The 14,681-nt window shown below is 35.6% G+C and overlaps 3 protein-coding genes across 5 annotated transcripts; all 3 read left to right on the plus strand.

Annotated features, from left to right (window-relative positions):
• Window positions 1–1,319: 1,319 nt before the first annotated feature.
• LOC126663182 (uncharacterized) lies at window positions 1,320–4,551 on the plus strand. The gene is made up of 4 exons (XM_050356405.1): window positions 1,320–1,909; window positions 2,092–2,161; window positions 2,274–2,363; window positions 4,284–4,551. Exons 1-3 carry the CDS (start codon window positions 1,541–1,543, stop codon window positions 2,324–2,326), a joined length of 492 nt encoding a protein of 163 aa, XP_050212362.1. The 5' UTR covers window positions 1,320–1,540; the 3' UTR covers window positions 2,327–2,363; window positions 4,284–4,551.
• A 1,351-nt stretch (window positions 4,552–5,902) lies between these two features.
• LOC126663166 (solute carrier family 40 member 2-like) lies at window positions 5,903–9,001 on the plus strand. The gene is made up of 8 exons (XM_050356404.2): window positions 5,903–6,302; window positions 6,491–6,641; window positions 6,742–6,938; window positions 7,027–7,515; window positions 7,668–7,839; window positions 7,924–8,061; window positions 8,200–8,310; window positions 8,473–9,001. Exons 1-8 carry the CDS (start codon window positions 6,205–6,207, stop codon window positions 8,593–8,595), a joined length of 1,479 nt encoding a protein of 492 aa, XP_050212361.1. The 5' UTR covers window positions 5,903–6,204; the 3' UTR covers window positions 8,596–9,001.
• Window positions 9,002–9,092: 91 nt separating this feature from the next.
• Window positions 9,093–13,879, plus strand: LOC126663130 (solute carrier family 40 member 2-like). 3 transcript variants are annotated; one of them, XM_050356401.2, is made up of 10 exons: window positions 9,093–9,336; window positions 9,425–9,587; window positions 10,255–10,405; window positions 10,515–10,711; window positions 10,799–11,281; window positions 12,417–12,437; window positions 12,516–12,687; window positions 12,780–12,917; window positions 13,167–13,277; window positions 13,401–13,879. In XM_050356401.2, the coding sequence occupies exons 2-10, from the start codon at window positions 9,454–9,456 to the stop codon at window positions 13,578–13,580; spliced, it is 1,587 nt and encodes a 528-aa protein (XP_050212358.1). In that variant the 5' UTR covers window positions 9,093–9,336; window positions 9,425–9,453; the 3' UTR covers window positions 13,581–13,879. The 3 variants fall into 3 exon arrangements, with proteins under 3 accessions (XP_050212358.1, XP_050212359.1, XP_050212360.1); XM_050356402.2 differs by lacking the exon at window positions 12,417–12,437; XM_050356403.2 differs by lacking the exons at window positions 9,093–9,336; window positions 10,255–10,405 and having other exon boundaries at window positions 9,478–9,587.
• Window positions 13,880–14,681: the final 802 nt, after the last annotated feature.

Consider the following 14,681-nt stretch of genomic DNA (forward strand, 5'->3'; position numbering starts at 1 on the left):
GCAAAATTGAGACCTATTTTCTGCATCAAGGTTTCGAAAAATGCTCCAGTGAGCATACTTTGTTCACCAAATTAGTGGGAGGTAAAATTTTGATTATAAGTCTTTATGTAGATGATTTAATTTTCACTGGAAATGATGTTTATATGTGTGATGAGTTCAAAAACTCAATGATGTTGGAGTTTGACATGTCTGATTTGGGAAGAATGAGGCATTTTCTTGGAATAGAAGTGTTGCAGAGTCCGAATGGTATATTCATATGCCAGAGAAGATATGCACGAGAGGTGTTAATGAGATTCAAAATGGCAAGTTGCAATGCAGTGAAGAATCCAATTGTTACTGGAACAAAGCTGACAAAAGACGAAGGAGGAATTGAAGTTGATGCTACTTTATTCAAGCAAGTAGTTGGGAGTCTCATGTACTTAACTGTGACTCGCCCTGATCTGATGTATGTTGTTAGTCTCATTAGCAGGTACATGTCTAGACCAACAATGTCACATTGGATGGCAGCCAAGAGAATTTTGAGGTATTTGAAAGGAACAACTGAACTGGGCATTTTCTACAAAAAGGGAGAAGGAGATGTGAAGCTTTTGGCCTTCACAGATAGTGGATATGCTGGTGATTTTGATGATAGGAGGAGTACTTCTGGTTATGTGTTCAAAATAGGACATGGAGCTGTATCATGGTCTTCAAAGAAACAACCTGTGGTCACTTTGTCTACGACCGAGGCTGAGTATATTGCAGCAGCTCTTTGCGCATGTCAATGTATATGGCTGAAGAAAATTCTGAAAACTGTTGGAGTGGAGGAGAATGAAGGTACTGAGATTCAATGTGACAATAGTTCTGCCATCCAATTGTCCAAAAATCCCGTGTTTCATGGGCAAAGTAAACATATTGATGTGAGGTTCTACTTTCTAAGAGATTTGGTGAATGATGGTGTTGTGAAATTAAGGTATTGCTGTTCTGAAGATCAAATTGCAGATTTGATGACGAAACCGCTAAAGCTTGAGCAGTTTGAGAAATTTCGTAACTTGCTTGGTTTGGTGAATGCATCAGAAATAAGCTAATTACAGATGTTTAGCTTAAGGGAGGGAATGTTAGCTATAGTTTGTTTTGGATTTATTTAGATATTTTGTTTGTTATAATAAGACCTATTCTTTAGGGAGTAGATTTTTCTGTTCCAGTAACTATGCTATAGGCTTGTAAAGCGTAGCTTCTGTTTTATGTAAAGGCTTTAAATAGCTGTTGTTTTTGTTCAATTTTATAACACATTTCCTCAATCAGTTCTAAGCTTTTCTTAAAGTTCTATTTCTACATACTCCGGTCCACGTGGGACCTCCCGTTCGAAGCGCAATCCTCAAGTCAAACACCTTAACAATGGAGAAACGACACCGTTTTACGCTTTCATAACCTGTCTTCGTCGTAATCTCCGTTCCATTCATAAACCCCTTCTTAATTCTCACAAGTTGAATCGCGCACGCTTTTTTGATGTTCTTTATTAATAAAGATTGAAAAAAATTGAACCCAGTTTTCTTGATTTTGTATGGGAAAATCGCTTGCCGCCGCTTCAATTACAATTCACAACTGTTTAGCGACGACCAAGAATCTAAAACCCTCGAAACCCACGCCGCGATTTTTGCGAAAGCAACAGCAGAAGGAGAAATTAAAGATGGAGGCGAATTCTGATGTTCAAATCAATGGTGTTAGTAGTAGCAGTAGCGGCGGCGGAGACGGCGGAGGAGGGAATAGTAATAATAACTTGCGGTTGCCGCTATCGGAAGTTGTGGCGGATTGCGTAAAGAGATGGTTTAAAGATACGCTTAAAGAAGCGAAAAATGGGGATATTAATATGCAGGTTTTAGTGGGTCAAATGTATTATAGTGGCTATGGTATCCCTAGAGATGAACAAAAGGTAATCTTTTTTGAATTTTGGGTTTTGTTCTTATGATTGTGAATTTTATTGGGTTGTCTTTAATTTTAATTTTGGGGGATTTTTTTTTCCATTTCACTATCAATTTTTCATAGGTTTATTTTGGTTTTTGTGATTTTGATTTTGTTGTAATGTTTTAGATTGGCGTTTTCTTTTCAATGTAGGGAAGAATTTGGATATCAAAAGCATCAAGAACTAGGTCTTCAGTTTGGAAACTTAGCGATAAGCGTCCAGGTATTAGTTTTATACAATTTGTTTGTAGTATTAATGATATTCTTGTTATCAGTATCATCATAATGAATGCCGTTTTCTTTTCTTTCTTGGTGTGTTGGTGATGCTTTTATAGGCTATAATGCGAGTGACTCAGACTCAGATGAAGTAAAGGGCGATTCTCAATAAAAGCAGATTGGATATTATAGCCCTAATCAATTTTAATGTGAGTCCGTGTTTATGTTCATCTTTTTCTAGTTCTTTTAGTACTTGTACTAGTTTCCTGGTTAGTTATTTGCTGTTGGTATGGATTTCGAAGCTTTATGAATGATCTTTGGTATGATTCATGCAGTCAGTTTTGCTCCCTTTGTTTGGCTTTTTGAATATGGTTTTCTGAGAATTAAAAATAGTTGCACCTGCATTTGTAGTAATGGTTGATAACTATAAGATAATACACTTCTTGTTTGCGCGTGGCAACCGCACTTTGCCAGCATTTTCCTAGAAGCATGCATGTGCTGAGGTTTTCTTAGATACACACCCTTACTGACTTGAAATTATAAGAAATTGACAATGCCACTCAAATTCTAATCCTAATGAAATATGACAGCCCATAGCAATCTGTTTACCGGTTTTCTTAAAGGATCATTTAAAGATGCGCGAGTTACTTAAAGACTATTTCAGGAGATTTTGCTTGCATTTAACGTTCCTCACTTTTAAGTAGAATTATAAGACAACTTATATATGGCAACAGTGTTCAACTTTCAAGAGCCCTTTCTTACCCGTCTATCATATAGTTGGTTGTATCTGTTAAAGTGGGAAATCCCACATTGGTTGTGTGTGTGAGTGGACATGTGTTTATATATTGGTTGGGCACCTCCACTTAACACCAATTGGTTTTAAGATGGAATCTAACATGGTATCAAAGCCTTGTCCATTCACACAATTTGAGTTTGGCCCGGCCCACGTGAGATTTACGTGAGGGGGACTTTGTTGCTCGGCCCGTACACGCTACGCGTGAGGGGGAGTGTTAAAGTGGGAAATCCCACATTGGTTGTGTGTGTGAGTGGACATGTGTTTATATATTGGTTGGGCACCTCCACTTAACACCAATTGGTTTTAAGATGGAATCTAACAGTATCCACGTAATTTAAGTGGGGAGCATTGTCGGAAAGGGAAATCAATTTTCACTTTGTAATTCTTCCCATCACCTTCTATTTAAAATTTCACTCTTGCTGCTTCTTAAGGTGTTTATCTGAATGAGTATTCCATTTTCAACTTTATTGCGTGATCAAAAGATCAGATGAAATGTTGTATATCTTCCCGGTACTTATAAGGTGCGGCTAATATGTTTGGAAATGAAATGTTGTGTCTTGCATATCTTGTTCGACAGAATACTTTAAGAATTGCTGAAATTTCATTTGAACCTTGGTGCGTTTTGCTGTTATGGCTTTTTCCCTATGTATGAGCACCGGCTATTTGTCATAGAAGTTTCCTTTTACTCATTCGTGCTTTGTATGTATATGTACTTCTAGTTACTTCTTCCTTCTAGACGCAAGCCATTAATGTATAATGTATATTGGATAAACTAATGTGTCTCTATCTGCACTTTTCTATAAAACAACAAATATAGCATTGATATGCTGTTACTTGTAGCATCAATCAGCTCCTTTAGCTAATTTATTGTCATGACCCACATTGGTGATCTAATAATAAAATTGAATTGTTAAATACTGAGGTTGGATAGTTTCAAGATAAACAAGAATGTCTATTAAATTCTTATATATGATACCAAAGAAAAATCTGCACCATGATGATGCGTGGTCAGCCAGATTGGTACATGTCGTGAACTAGTGCTGGTCTAAACTCTAAACTATTTTAAATGTGAAGACAATGGTTGTTTTAGGAAAGCAATTTTGTATTATTTCTTCTGGAAGTAACTCTAGATTGAATACGTAAAATTAATGTTCATCGAGTGTGAGCTACAGTTGTGGCGTAGCACGTTTGTTAATTGGTACTGATGTTTTAAAACTATAAAACCATCTTATAACTGTTTCTTCTATAACAGTTACGTATTCTATCTGATCAAGTAGCTGTAGCTATTTTGGTTGAATTGATTGTAACCGTCGTTTTCTTCTCTGTTTTGCAGGGATGTTGCTGTTTCATTTCTTCCCCCGGATTTATGTGATTGTAACAACAATCTGTGTTCTTTCCCCTCACCTTCTTGTTTGGTTTATACTCCTAGCCGATTTAGTTTTTGTAAGATTCTTTGTTGTGTTCATGCTGTTTACTATCATAGAATAACTTGTAAATTGCACCTCAGGCAAAAGTCTCTATTTTAACATTGGCGTTCTAGTTCATTATTTTTTTTGTTCAAAATGTTCAATTAACTAAAGATTGGCATCTAGTTTCATTAATATTTTTTTAGTCGATCTATAACTTGCGGATTGGTCGCAGCTGATGAATATTAAGTATTTGTTACTAATTTTTACTATAATACTTTGTTTAATGGCCAACAGAGACATTGTTCAATGAGTTGGAAGTAAGGATGTAACAAGATGAGCCAAGCTTGACCTCGCTTGTGTTATACAAGCCCGAGTTTGAGCTCAAGACTTAATGGGCTTAACTTCTTGAGCTCGAGTCAGAGTTTATTATACAAGCTCGAGTTTGAACGGGTTGAATTTCAAATTTGAAACAGGCTTAGTTTTTAAGTTCAAGCTTGAACTGAAATGACATCCAAACTAAACTCGATTTTAATAAAGAAAAATAACTAGTGAAAATTTATCAAATTTGATGCATTTTAAGAAATATTGCTATGCATGAATTAAGATGATATGTACCTAATATAGACGTATAAAAAAGTGAGTGTAAGAGGCTTGTGAGCCTCGTTAACTTCTTCAAATTAATACTAGTCATGAGTAGTCCAACTTGTTAACATTCCCCAAAAATGAAGTAATTAACTCAATGCAGGCTATCTCATACTATAGCTTACACGCATCAATTTTAAATGTTTCCTTTCGAAGGATAGTTCTTAGAATTGTTGTCAAACCGGACCGGTGATTTGACCGAAAAACTTGCGAATCGGTCACTGGTATGGGTTGCACTAAATTTCTTTTAATTATATATCTATTGTTTTTCTATCAAACCATCCGGGTAACTATTGAGTTTGAACTAGTTTTTAAAAACCAGACCTGGGTCGAACCGGCTAAATCGGGCCGGCCAGTGGTCCTGTCCAAAAATTGCAAAAAACCGGATTTCCAGTTGAACTGGATCAGACCGATTGAGTTGGATTGAACCGGCTGTCAAATCAGTGGTTGAACCGGTGAACCGCTCGTTGAATCGACAACGAGAATTAGCGACGGAAAATCGCTAATAACCTAAAATCCGTCGCCAATTTCATATTTCTTAGTTTTTAAAAAAAATCATTGAACCGGTTGAACCGGATATTGAACCGGTACCTCACCTGTTTGACAACCGGTTCGATTTTAAAACACTGGTTGGAACAATTAATTGGAAAATCCAGATTCGGTTCGACATTAAATGGAAATGTTGGAAATTGAACTCAATTCTATGAAAATGACTAGCTGCGCAACTCAATCATCATGCTAATTTGGAATTTTTATGTGTTTTTGATTCAGGTTGAATTCTAGTTGAACTTTAAACCCTTAACCCTTTACTGTCACTAACAATATTTATTTTAATTCTTAGTGGAAGTCCTAAATATTGCAAAATGCGCTTATATAAAATTCAAAAATTTGCTATATTGGGATTGACCACTTCCAAAATGCAAATTTGATAAATTTTTGTAAACATCCCTATTGAATATAATTTGAGAGTAAAAATGTAAATTAGGTGGAGAATGTTGGCGAGGGAGTAGTATCTAAGTGACACTCGTCGAGTTTACCTTGCATGCAATTAAAACCCTTAATAGTACAGACCAAAGGCAGTGATGATCCTACGTACGACATTATGTATATGAAGAGTTTTACTTTACAATGTAAAAAATTGGTCTTTATAACACATCTTTTAACATAAAAAAGTAGAGTTTTTGAGCCACAGAAGAGTTAACAATGGAGGTTGATCAACAACAACAAGAAGAAGAGGCTGTTCCTAAATCTCTGATAAGATATTTGTACATTGCCCAATTCTTAGCAAGATGGGATGCCAGGTTTTTTTATTCTCATTCCTTCATTTTTAATTCATTCATTATCCCATGTGTGCTTCTTTACCAATATTTTAATTTTTAGTTACTCTTTTGCACATTTTTTTATAGTATATAATTTCCCCATTTAAAAATTAATAAGTTGAGGGATCCAGTATAATTTCATTCCTGATTAACCATTGCTTAATATGCAGAATGTGGGAATTTTCTGTTGGTTTGTACATGATCACTTTTTGGCCTAATTCTTTACTCCTTGCTGCCATTTATGGAGCAATTGAATCTGCTTCTATTGCTTTGTTTGGTCCAATTGTTGGACAATGGGCTGAAAACTTGTCATATCTTAAGGTTTGCACTTTGCTTCACTCTTTTCTTTCTCATGTAGTTGATGTAAGATCGAAATTCTATGTTCATTTTGCTTTTCTATGCATCTTTTTCTCATTGGCAGGTTCTTCGAATTTGGTTAGTGACTCAGAATCTGTCATTTATTGTTGCTGGATGCTCTGTGGTTGCTTTGCTATTCTTTTCTACCTTGAAGTCCACAAATTTCGCAGCCTTCATCTCGCTCGTAGCTTTAACCAACATTTCTGGAGCTGCGGGTGTGCTTTCTAGTCTTGCTGGAACTATCTTGATAGAAAGAGAATGGTAACGATGCGGAATGCATGTATAAATTTGATTTAAGTTGAGCTTATATGGGTTAGCATTAATGTATCTTGTTGTTTTTGAAGTACAGGGTCGTGGTGATATCAGAAGGCCATCCTCCAAGTGTACTGACAAAGATGAACTCAATTATCAGACGAATTGACTTAATTTGCAAGCTTCTTGCTCCAGTAGTTGCCGGTTTCATAATCAGTTTTGTGTCGGTTAAGGCCTCTGCTATGACTTTAGCTATTTGGAATAGTATTGCAGTATGGTTAGAGTTCTGGCTTTTTACATCCGTATATAATGGAATTCCGGCTTTGGGCGAAACTAGCAGAAGGAAGATTACTAGACGCCGTTCTACAGGTCATCCGGAAGAGGGTACAACTGTAATTTCTAGACGGCCAGAGGACTTGGATCTTCAAAATGACGAAAATGTGATAGTCGTGGAAAAGGGATGGCGCACGAAAATATCTAAGTGGTTTGCAAAAGCACCGTTTGTTGGTGCTTGGAATGTGTATTTACAGCAGGAAGTTTTGATTCTCGGAGTAGCTTTAGCTTTACTATATTTCACAGTTCTCAGGTGATGGTCTACTTATGATTTTTTTTCTTATAGCAGGAGACTAAATGTTGTTTGAGGATGCATTACGATGAACCTGGGCATTGTTCCTTTGAAATAATCGTCTAACCTTTTTAAATGTTTCATTATAATTCTTTTTGATTTTGTTATTCCAGCTTTGGCACCTTGATGACTGCTACACTAAAATGGGAAGGTATTCCTGCTTTTGTAATAGCTATAGCTCGAGGACTAAGTGCAATAATTGGAATTGCAGCAACAATTGTGTATCCATTCTTGCAATCTCGTATTCTATCTCAGAGAGCAGGACTGTGGTCGATTTGGTCTCAGGTAAACACCATTAGACTGATCGATACTGTAGTCTCAATTGTCTCTTCATAGTTGCTTCCTAATTTGACCTTCATAATCATGCAGTGGACTTGCCTCTTAATATGCATTGGTTCGATATGGGTCCAAAACCGTCATCTGGCAGCATATATGCTGATGGCTGGCGTAGCAACTTCTCGACTTGGCTTGTGGATGTTTGACTTATCTGTAACCCAGCAAATGCAGGTGAGAAAAATCATTCTGTGATAATTGTTACCAAGTTTTTTTGTACTAACTTTCTAATTCTGGCCGTATTATATTTCCTTCCTCTCTTATTAATTTTCAATGTAAAGAACCATTTCTAATCTTTGGCGGAGTATGCAGGATCACATTGCTGAATCTGATCGTTGCATTGTGGGAGGTGTACAGAATTCGCTTCAGTCTATTTTTGACTTATTAGGTTATCTAATGGGAATACTCATCTCCAATCCAAGGGTAAAGAACCATTTCATTCAAAATTATTGTTGTCATATATATACTTGTATCCATATGTTTCGTTTCTTTTCAGTTGTGACTGACCCAAATATTAAAATCAGCTCGTCCTTTTAGATTCTCAAGCTTCACATCACATTATATCTAACTTAGTTTAATGTGTAGGATTTCTGGCTGTTGACATTACTATCTTTCGCGGCAGTAACATTAACTGCAGCATTATACAGCATGTATATTCTTCGTGTTCGGAAACATCTTTTCCACTTTGAGAAGCTAAAATGTTGGTGAAATGAGCTGTAAATTCATCCAAAGTGCTTATTTCCTGGTGATTGATTATGGTGCAAGAATATCTGATTCTTATGCAGTCTTGAACATAATTCATGGTTCACGCCATTGATATTAGCACTGCACCACCTCGAGCTGCATGCCATGTTCTAAGGACCCTGTTTGGCCATTGAAGCAGTATACGAACTGGATTCAGAATGTAATGACGCACTGGCGCAGCATAGTAGAAATTGTTTCACATAACATTGGCTACGGCCATGGTTACTGGTGAAATTTGTACATTATGAATCTGCCGATCTAGTTGCATATATGCATCTAGCGTAGTCCTGGAGAAGTCCTTTCTTGTTGCTAGATAAGATGTGTACTGTTTATTTATAGTTAATAAAATAAAATTAAATCATTTTGGCAATTGGAAAGATAGAAAATTTAGATTCAAGTATATTTGGTGACTAACTCGCTCAATTGACAATCTTTTATTCTTTTTTACACTCTCACCTGATTACCATTTTAATAATAGTTTAGTTTTTATTAATCCTTAAGTTTCAACAACTATGCAGGTACTGATCAGTAAACTGAGATTTTTCATTAAAATAAGAGATAAAATAACATAAAAAAACAAAACATTGTTTTGTCTTGAAATATAGACAGAAGTTATTATATTCATTGAGACAGGAAATCTAGGATTATAAAGGTGGCAGGTTAGAGATTGGTGCTTACAAATTTGCACCACTTACTTCAATTAAGGTTTGGATCAGTTCAGCTTTGTCTATTTCTGATATACAGTTTTAATCTGTAATAACACTCTGCTTATTATCATTATAATCTATTACAGTTACAGGTTGTGAAACAAAAGGAGACAAGATGCTTAAAGAGCCACTGCTTGGGCGGCGGCAGCAACAGGAAGAAGAAGAAGTAGAAACTTCTGCTGCTTCTTCTTCTTCTTCTCTTATCAGATTCTTGTACGTTGGTCACTTCTTAGCGAGATGGGATGCCAGGTTTTGTCTCTTTTTATCGATATACCACATGCTCTTTATCAAGATTTCTGATCTGATATTTGCAAGTATATCTTATTTGTTTAGACAAAAGATAAAGATCAAAAGTTGTTCCAAATGTTAAATCCTTTTACTTCTTTCACCTGTGGTTTATTTATTAATCAGTTGCTGTTGCAGCTTTTATCTTTTTTTTTTCAGTTCCTTGCTAGTTTTCTAAGTAGCTTATATTACTTGGTATACTGTAAAAATAATTACTTGGAATACTCGGTGTTTATCATACTTAATTACTCCAAAGATTTGAAAAGAAAATTAGATACACACAAGTATGTATGTATAGTACTCTGCACTATTTCTCTGATCAAGAATAACAAATGGCTTCACTTCTTTTCTGAAAAAGCCATTTATTTTTATTTTTAATGACCTATGTTGCACGGAAACGGGAAATGGGAAAATACTATTTTAAGAATAGGTTAGTAAATATAAAATTTCAGAGCTTCAGAAGCGTTTCCGGAAATGAAAATGAAATACCAAAACAAAAGGATTCGTCGACTCGATAAGTTTTTGTGTTATAGATGAAGAATGATCAAACAAATTTCTTGTCCTTCCTACGACTACATTAAAAGATATCGATCTCATACTTGTGAATTACTTTTCGTCTGCGATTCTGCAGAATGTGGGAATTTTTAGTTGGCCTATACATGATCACCCTGTGGCCAGATTCTTTAATTCTTGCTGCTATTTATGGAGCTGTTGAATCTATTTCTATTGCCTTATTCGGCCCCATTATCGGACAATGGGTGGAGAGATTGCCTTATGTTAAGGTTTCCTCATCAGCATTTTTATTCTTGTGCAGTTATATATGCGAACTCCACAAAATAAACAACTTTTGTTTTTCACCTATATCCTGATTGAAAGAATGTTTAGTGACAGGTTCTCAGAATTTGGTTGCTGACTCAGAACCTTTCATTCATAATTGCTGGAAGCACAGTAATTTCATTAATAGTGTTTTCGACATTGAAGTCGACGAATTTTACAGCATTCGTCATACTTGTGATAGTAACCAACATCTCCGGAGCTGTTGGTGTGCTCTCCACTCTTGCCGGTACCATCTTAATTGAAAGAGAATGGTAATTTGATGGTTACATTCGTAAATTTAATGCAAGTTGAACACAATATTTATCGATCAAACAGTTTTTATTATTCTGGAAGTACAGGGTGGTGGTGATATCACAAGGCCATCCTCCAAGTACACTAACAAAGATGAATTCAATTATCAGAAGAATTGATTTAACCTGCAAGCTTTTTGCGCCAGTTGTGAGCGGCTTCATAATCAGTTTCGTTTCTGTTAAAGCCTCTGCTATGACTCTAGCAATCTGGAATTGTGGAGCAGTTTGGATTGAGTATTGGCTTTTCACATCTGTATACAAAGGCATTCCAGCTTTAGGCGAAATTAGCTATAGAAAAATATCGAGATGTTTACCTCGTGATCTCGAAGAAAGCTCATCTCTTTCAAGTGAAAGAGTGAACCTACTTTCTGAAAATGAGGAAAATTTAGCACTTGAGGATGAAGGTTGGAGAAGGAAATTAGCTAAATGGATTGCGACGGTGCCTTTTTTTGGCGCCTGGAGTGTGTATTTACAGCAAGATGTTGTGCTTCCTGGGGTTGCTCTGGCTTTACTGTACTTCACAGTCCTCAGGTTATTGTCTATCATCAGTTTCTTTATGATTTCCTTTATTTTTGCTAATTTCCAACTTGTAACTAGGAATGTGCCTTCGTTCAAACCGAACTGAAGCGAACCAAAATTTTAATTTATTTTCAAAATTGAATCAAACCGCACTGAATTACAAACATTTTAAAATATTTCGAATGGTTTCTATTCATTTTTTTGATTTGGTTTGAATTTTGATTCGGTCTGAACCAAAAGTGAACTGAAGGTTTTTACTTCTAAAACATAACCGAACCAAAAAATAACTTTTCTAATGATGTCAAACCAAATCAAATCGATTTGGTTCAATTTTTGCACCTCTACCTATAACCTTACAGATTTAAATATTACTCTAATGCCCCCTGAGCCTATGAAGCACTGATACGAGTACTGTACGGGGAACGGCATTTTAAATAAAAATAGGACACGGGTACGGCGCGGACACGGCAATTTTTTTATTTTTTTAAAATATATATTTACTCATATATAAGGTTTCAAGATGTAAAAACAATGAATATTATGTCATAAGATGCATAAGTGTTACCTAAGTTACTTAAACTAACAATTCCAACATATAGGGGCAGCTGGAATTTTTAAATAGAGGCTGCTGTAATTTTTAAAAAATTTAAAATAGGGTTTAGTTTAGGTTATTATCTAATTGTATTTGAATTTGTGCCCAATTAGTTAAGTTTTTTATAAAAAAAAAAACCCATACAAAAAAAAAGACTTAAAATTAACTAAAATGCCACTAGAAATGTTCCCGAAGTGTCCCGGGCGTGTCCGCCTCTTTGACCAGTCAAAGGTACGGGGATACGCCACATGGCGTGTCGGGTATGTATCCCCGGCGTGTCCCCCTAAATACGGCACTCCGGAGCAGTGTCGGTGCTTCATAGCCCTGAAAACGAATCATGATCAAAGAGTCATGTCTAAACATGTAACACCACATCCCATATCAGAAAAAAAAAACTATGGGTTATATTTTTAATTATTAAAACAGTGGTTTTGATTTGTTTAAAGGAGCTTTAAATATATAACTGCTAGTGTCGAGGAGTTATTTTTTTAGTGTCCAAACCAAATTCATCAGTTCCGTTATTCAGTTTGGTTTGTTTCTGCAATTCTCCTGCAGTATCCACTTATCCAAATTAAGGTGCTGGATCAGTAGTGTACTAGCTAGGATTGGGATTTGAAAAACAAGCATCAGAGTAACCTTTCGCTGCTTTTGCAGCTTTGGCACCTTGATGACAGCTACCTTACGGTGGGAAGGTATACCTGCATTTGTGATTGGAATAACACGAGGATTAAGTGCTTTGATCGGTATAGCTGCAACAATTGTGTATCCCATCTTGCAATCCCATATTTTAACTCTCCGAACCGGACTCTGGTCAATTTGGTATCAGGTACATTTCTTTAGACTAATTGATTGACCTTTTCGTAGTGCAAGAGGACGATTTGCAGAAAGTGATTGCATTTTTACGCATTCTTGGTGCAGTGGACCTGCCTTTTAGTATGTGTTGCTTCAATATGGATGCAAAATAATGTTTTATCAGCTTATATGCTGATGGCTGGAGTGGCTACATCTCGGCTTGGCTTGTGGATGTTTGATTTATCTGTCATTCAACAAATGCAGGTAAGACAGAAATTATCTTTTTCTTTTTTACTATAACGAAAATGTTGAAATGGAAAATCATATTTAGTTTACAAAGAATCTCTTATAAATATAAAATTTTGGAGTTTCATAAGCGCTTTTGAAGGTAGAAACGCAATGCTAAAACATAGGACTTGATAAGTTTCCGTTGAACATAGCTTTTCAATCCCGTTTCAGCCTAACTTTTTTTCCCTATGATGTATGTTTTTTTTACAATTCTTGCTGGGATAGGATCAAGTCCCTGAATCTGATCGTTGCATAACGGGAGGTGTTCAGAACTCGCTTCAGTCCACTATGGACTTATTAGGCTATGTTATGGGAATAATCATATCAAATCCACAGGTAACTATAATCGACAAATATTTTTAATGCAAATAAGTACCGTCAGGTTTATCGGTTCCTGCTTTCAGGTTTTTCTTGCATTACATATCATTAATCCAGCTCCATTTATGTATTGCTGTTCAGGATTTCTGGAAGTTGAATTTAATGTCTTTTGCAGCAGTAACACTGGCAGCATTACTCTACAGTATACATATTTACCGAGTTAGGAAACACTTATTCCACTTCGAGAAGCTGTTTACGTTGGTTAAAATGATGATAGGATCAACTGAAACTGTGGAGTCTGAATCAAATTCACCATCTTGATATTGAAATTTTAACTAGGATAGCTTCACTTGAGATGGAAAATGGTGATTTGTCGGCCTTTCCTCTCGTCTGTTCATAGTTTTTCTTCTCTCGTCATTCATAGTATTTTTATTTTATGTGGTTTTCTTGTATTCTGAGGCTGTTATTTCAGCTTTTAACGTGTAAGTACTTAATTTGATTAAGTATTCTTAGCATTTGTTCAATCTTCGGATTGGAATTTTTTGATGAAGGTTCTCTAATCATATCATTGAAATATGTATAGAACAGAGCACGTTGAAAATGGACGTTTTAAGGGTGTACATGTCCGAGAATTTTATGCACTGGAATTTTATGCACTTGAATTTTATATTTGATATATAATATTATATTGTTGAAAATTTAGATATTTTTAACATTTTATTTTTGAAAAATAAACAGTAATGACTAGTAGGGCTTGGGCTGGGTTTATCAGGCCTTTTCATTTTTTAAGTAAACCCAATCCTAGCCCGAGCCTCGACTGGGCTTCATTTTTACTATCCAATCCCGGCCCTTACTCTCTATTTTTACGGGCTCGGGCCGGACTTTTTCAAACCTACATATAAAATTAATAGAAATAAAACCCTGAGTCATCCACAAAATAGCGGACTTTTCTGGATTTGGGCTAGATTTGTAACCAAAAATTAGTGTACAAGATTGGCCCTAGGAGTACGGGCTTAGGTGGTCGGGCAGGTACCCAGATTTATGAACAGGTCTAATGACTAGTCAATTAAGAAATTTAATAGGTAGAAAAGCAGTACGATATGAAATTCTAATAAACTGTCACAACTTAGATTGTATAATATAAATAGCATATTCAATATAGATATAAAAATTGGTCATTTCGGTTTGGTTTTGAGCATAAAAAATATTTAGTCAGTCTACCATGTGAACCGAACCGACAAAAACCAAACAAACCAACATGTTTGGTTCGGTTTGAAAAATTATTTTTTCCCAAAATTTTGGTTCAGTTTTTTGAAAAAGTAAAAAATTGGTTCGATTGAGTTCTATTGTTGCATACACTAAAAATTATTCAATACTTTAATTTATAAATATTAATAGTTGATGTATTAAATTTCTAAAAAT

The sequence above is a fragment of the Mercurialis annua genome, linkage group LG1-X, assembly GCF_937616625.2.
Source record: "Mercurialis annua linkage group LG1-X, ddMerAnnu1.2, whole genome shotgun sequence".
In the NCBI taxonomy this organism is placed as follows: Eukaryota; Viridiplantae; Streptophyta; class Magnoliopsida; order Malpighiales; family Euphorbiaceae; genus Mercurialis; species Mercurialis annua.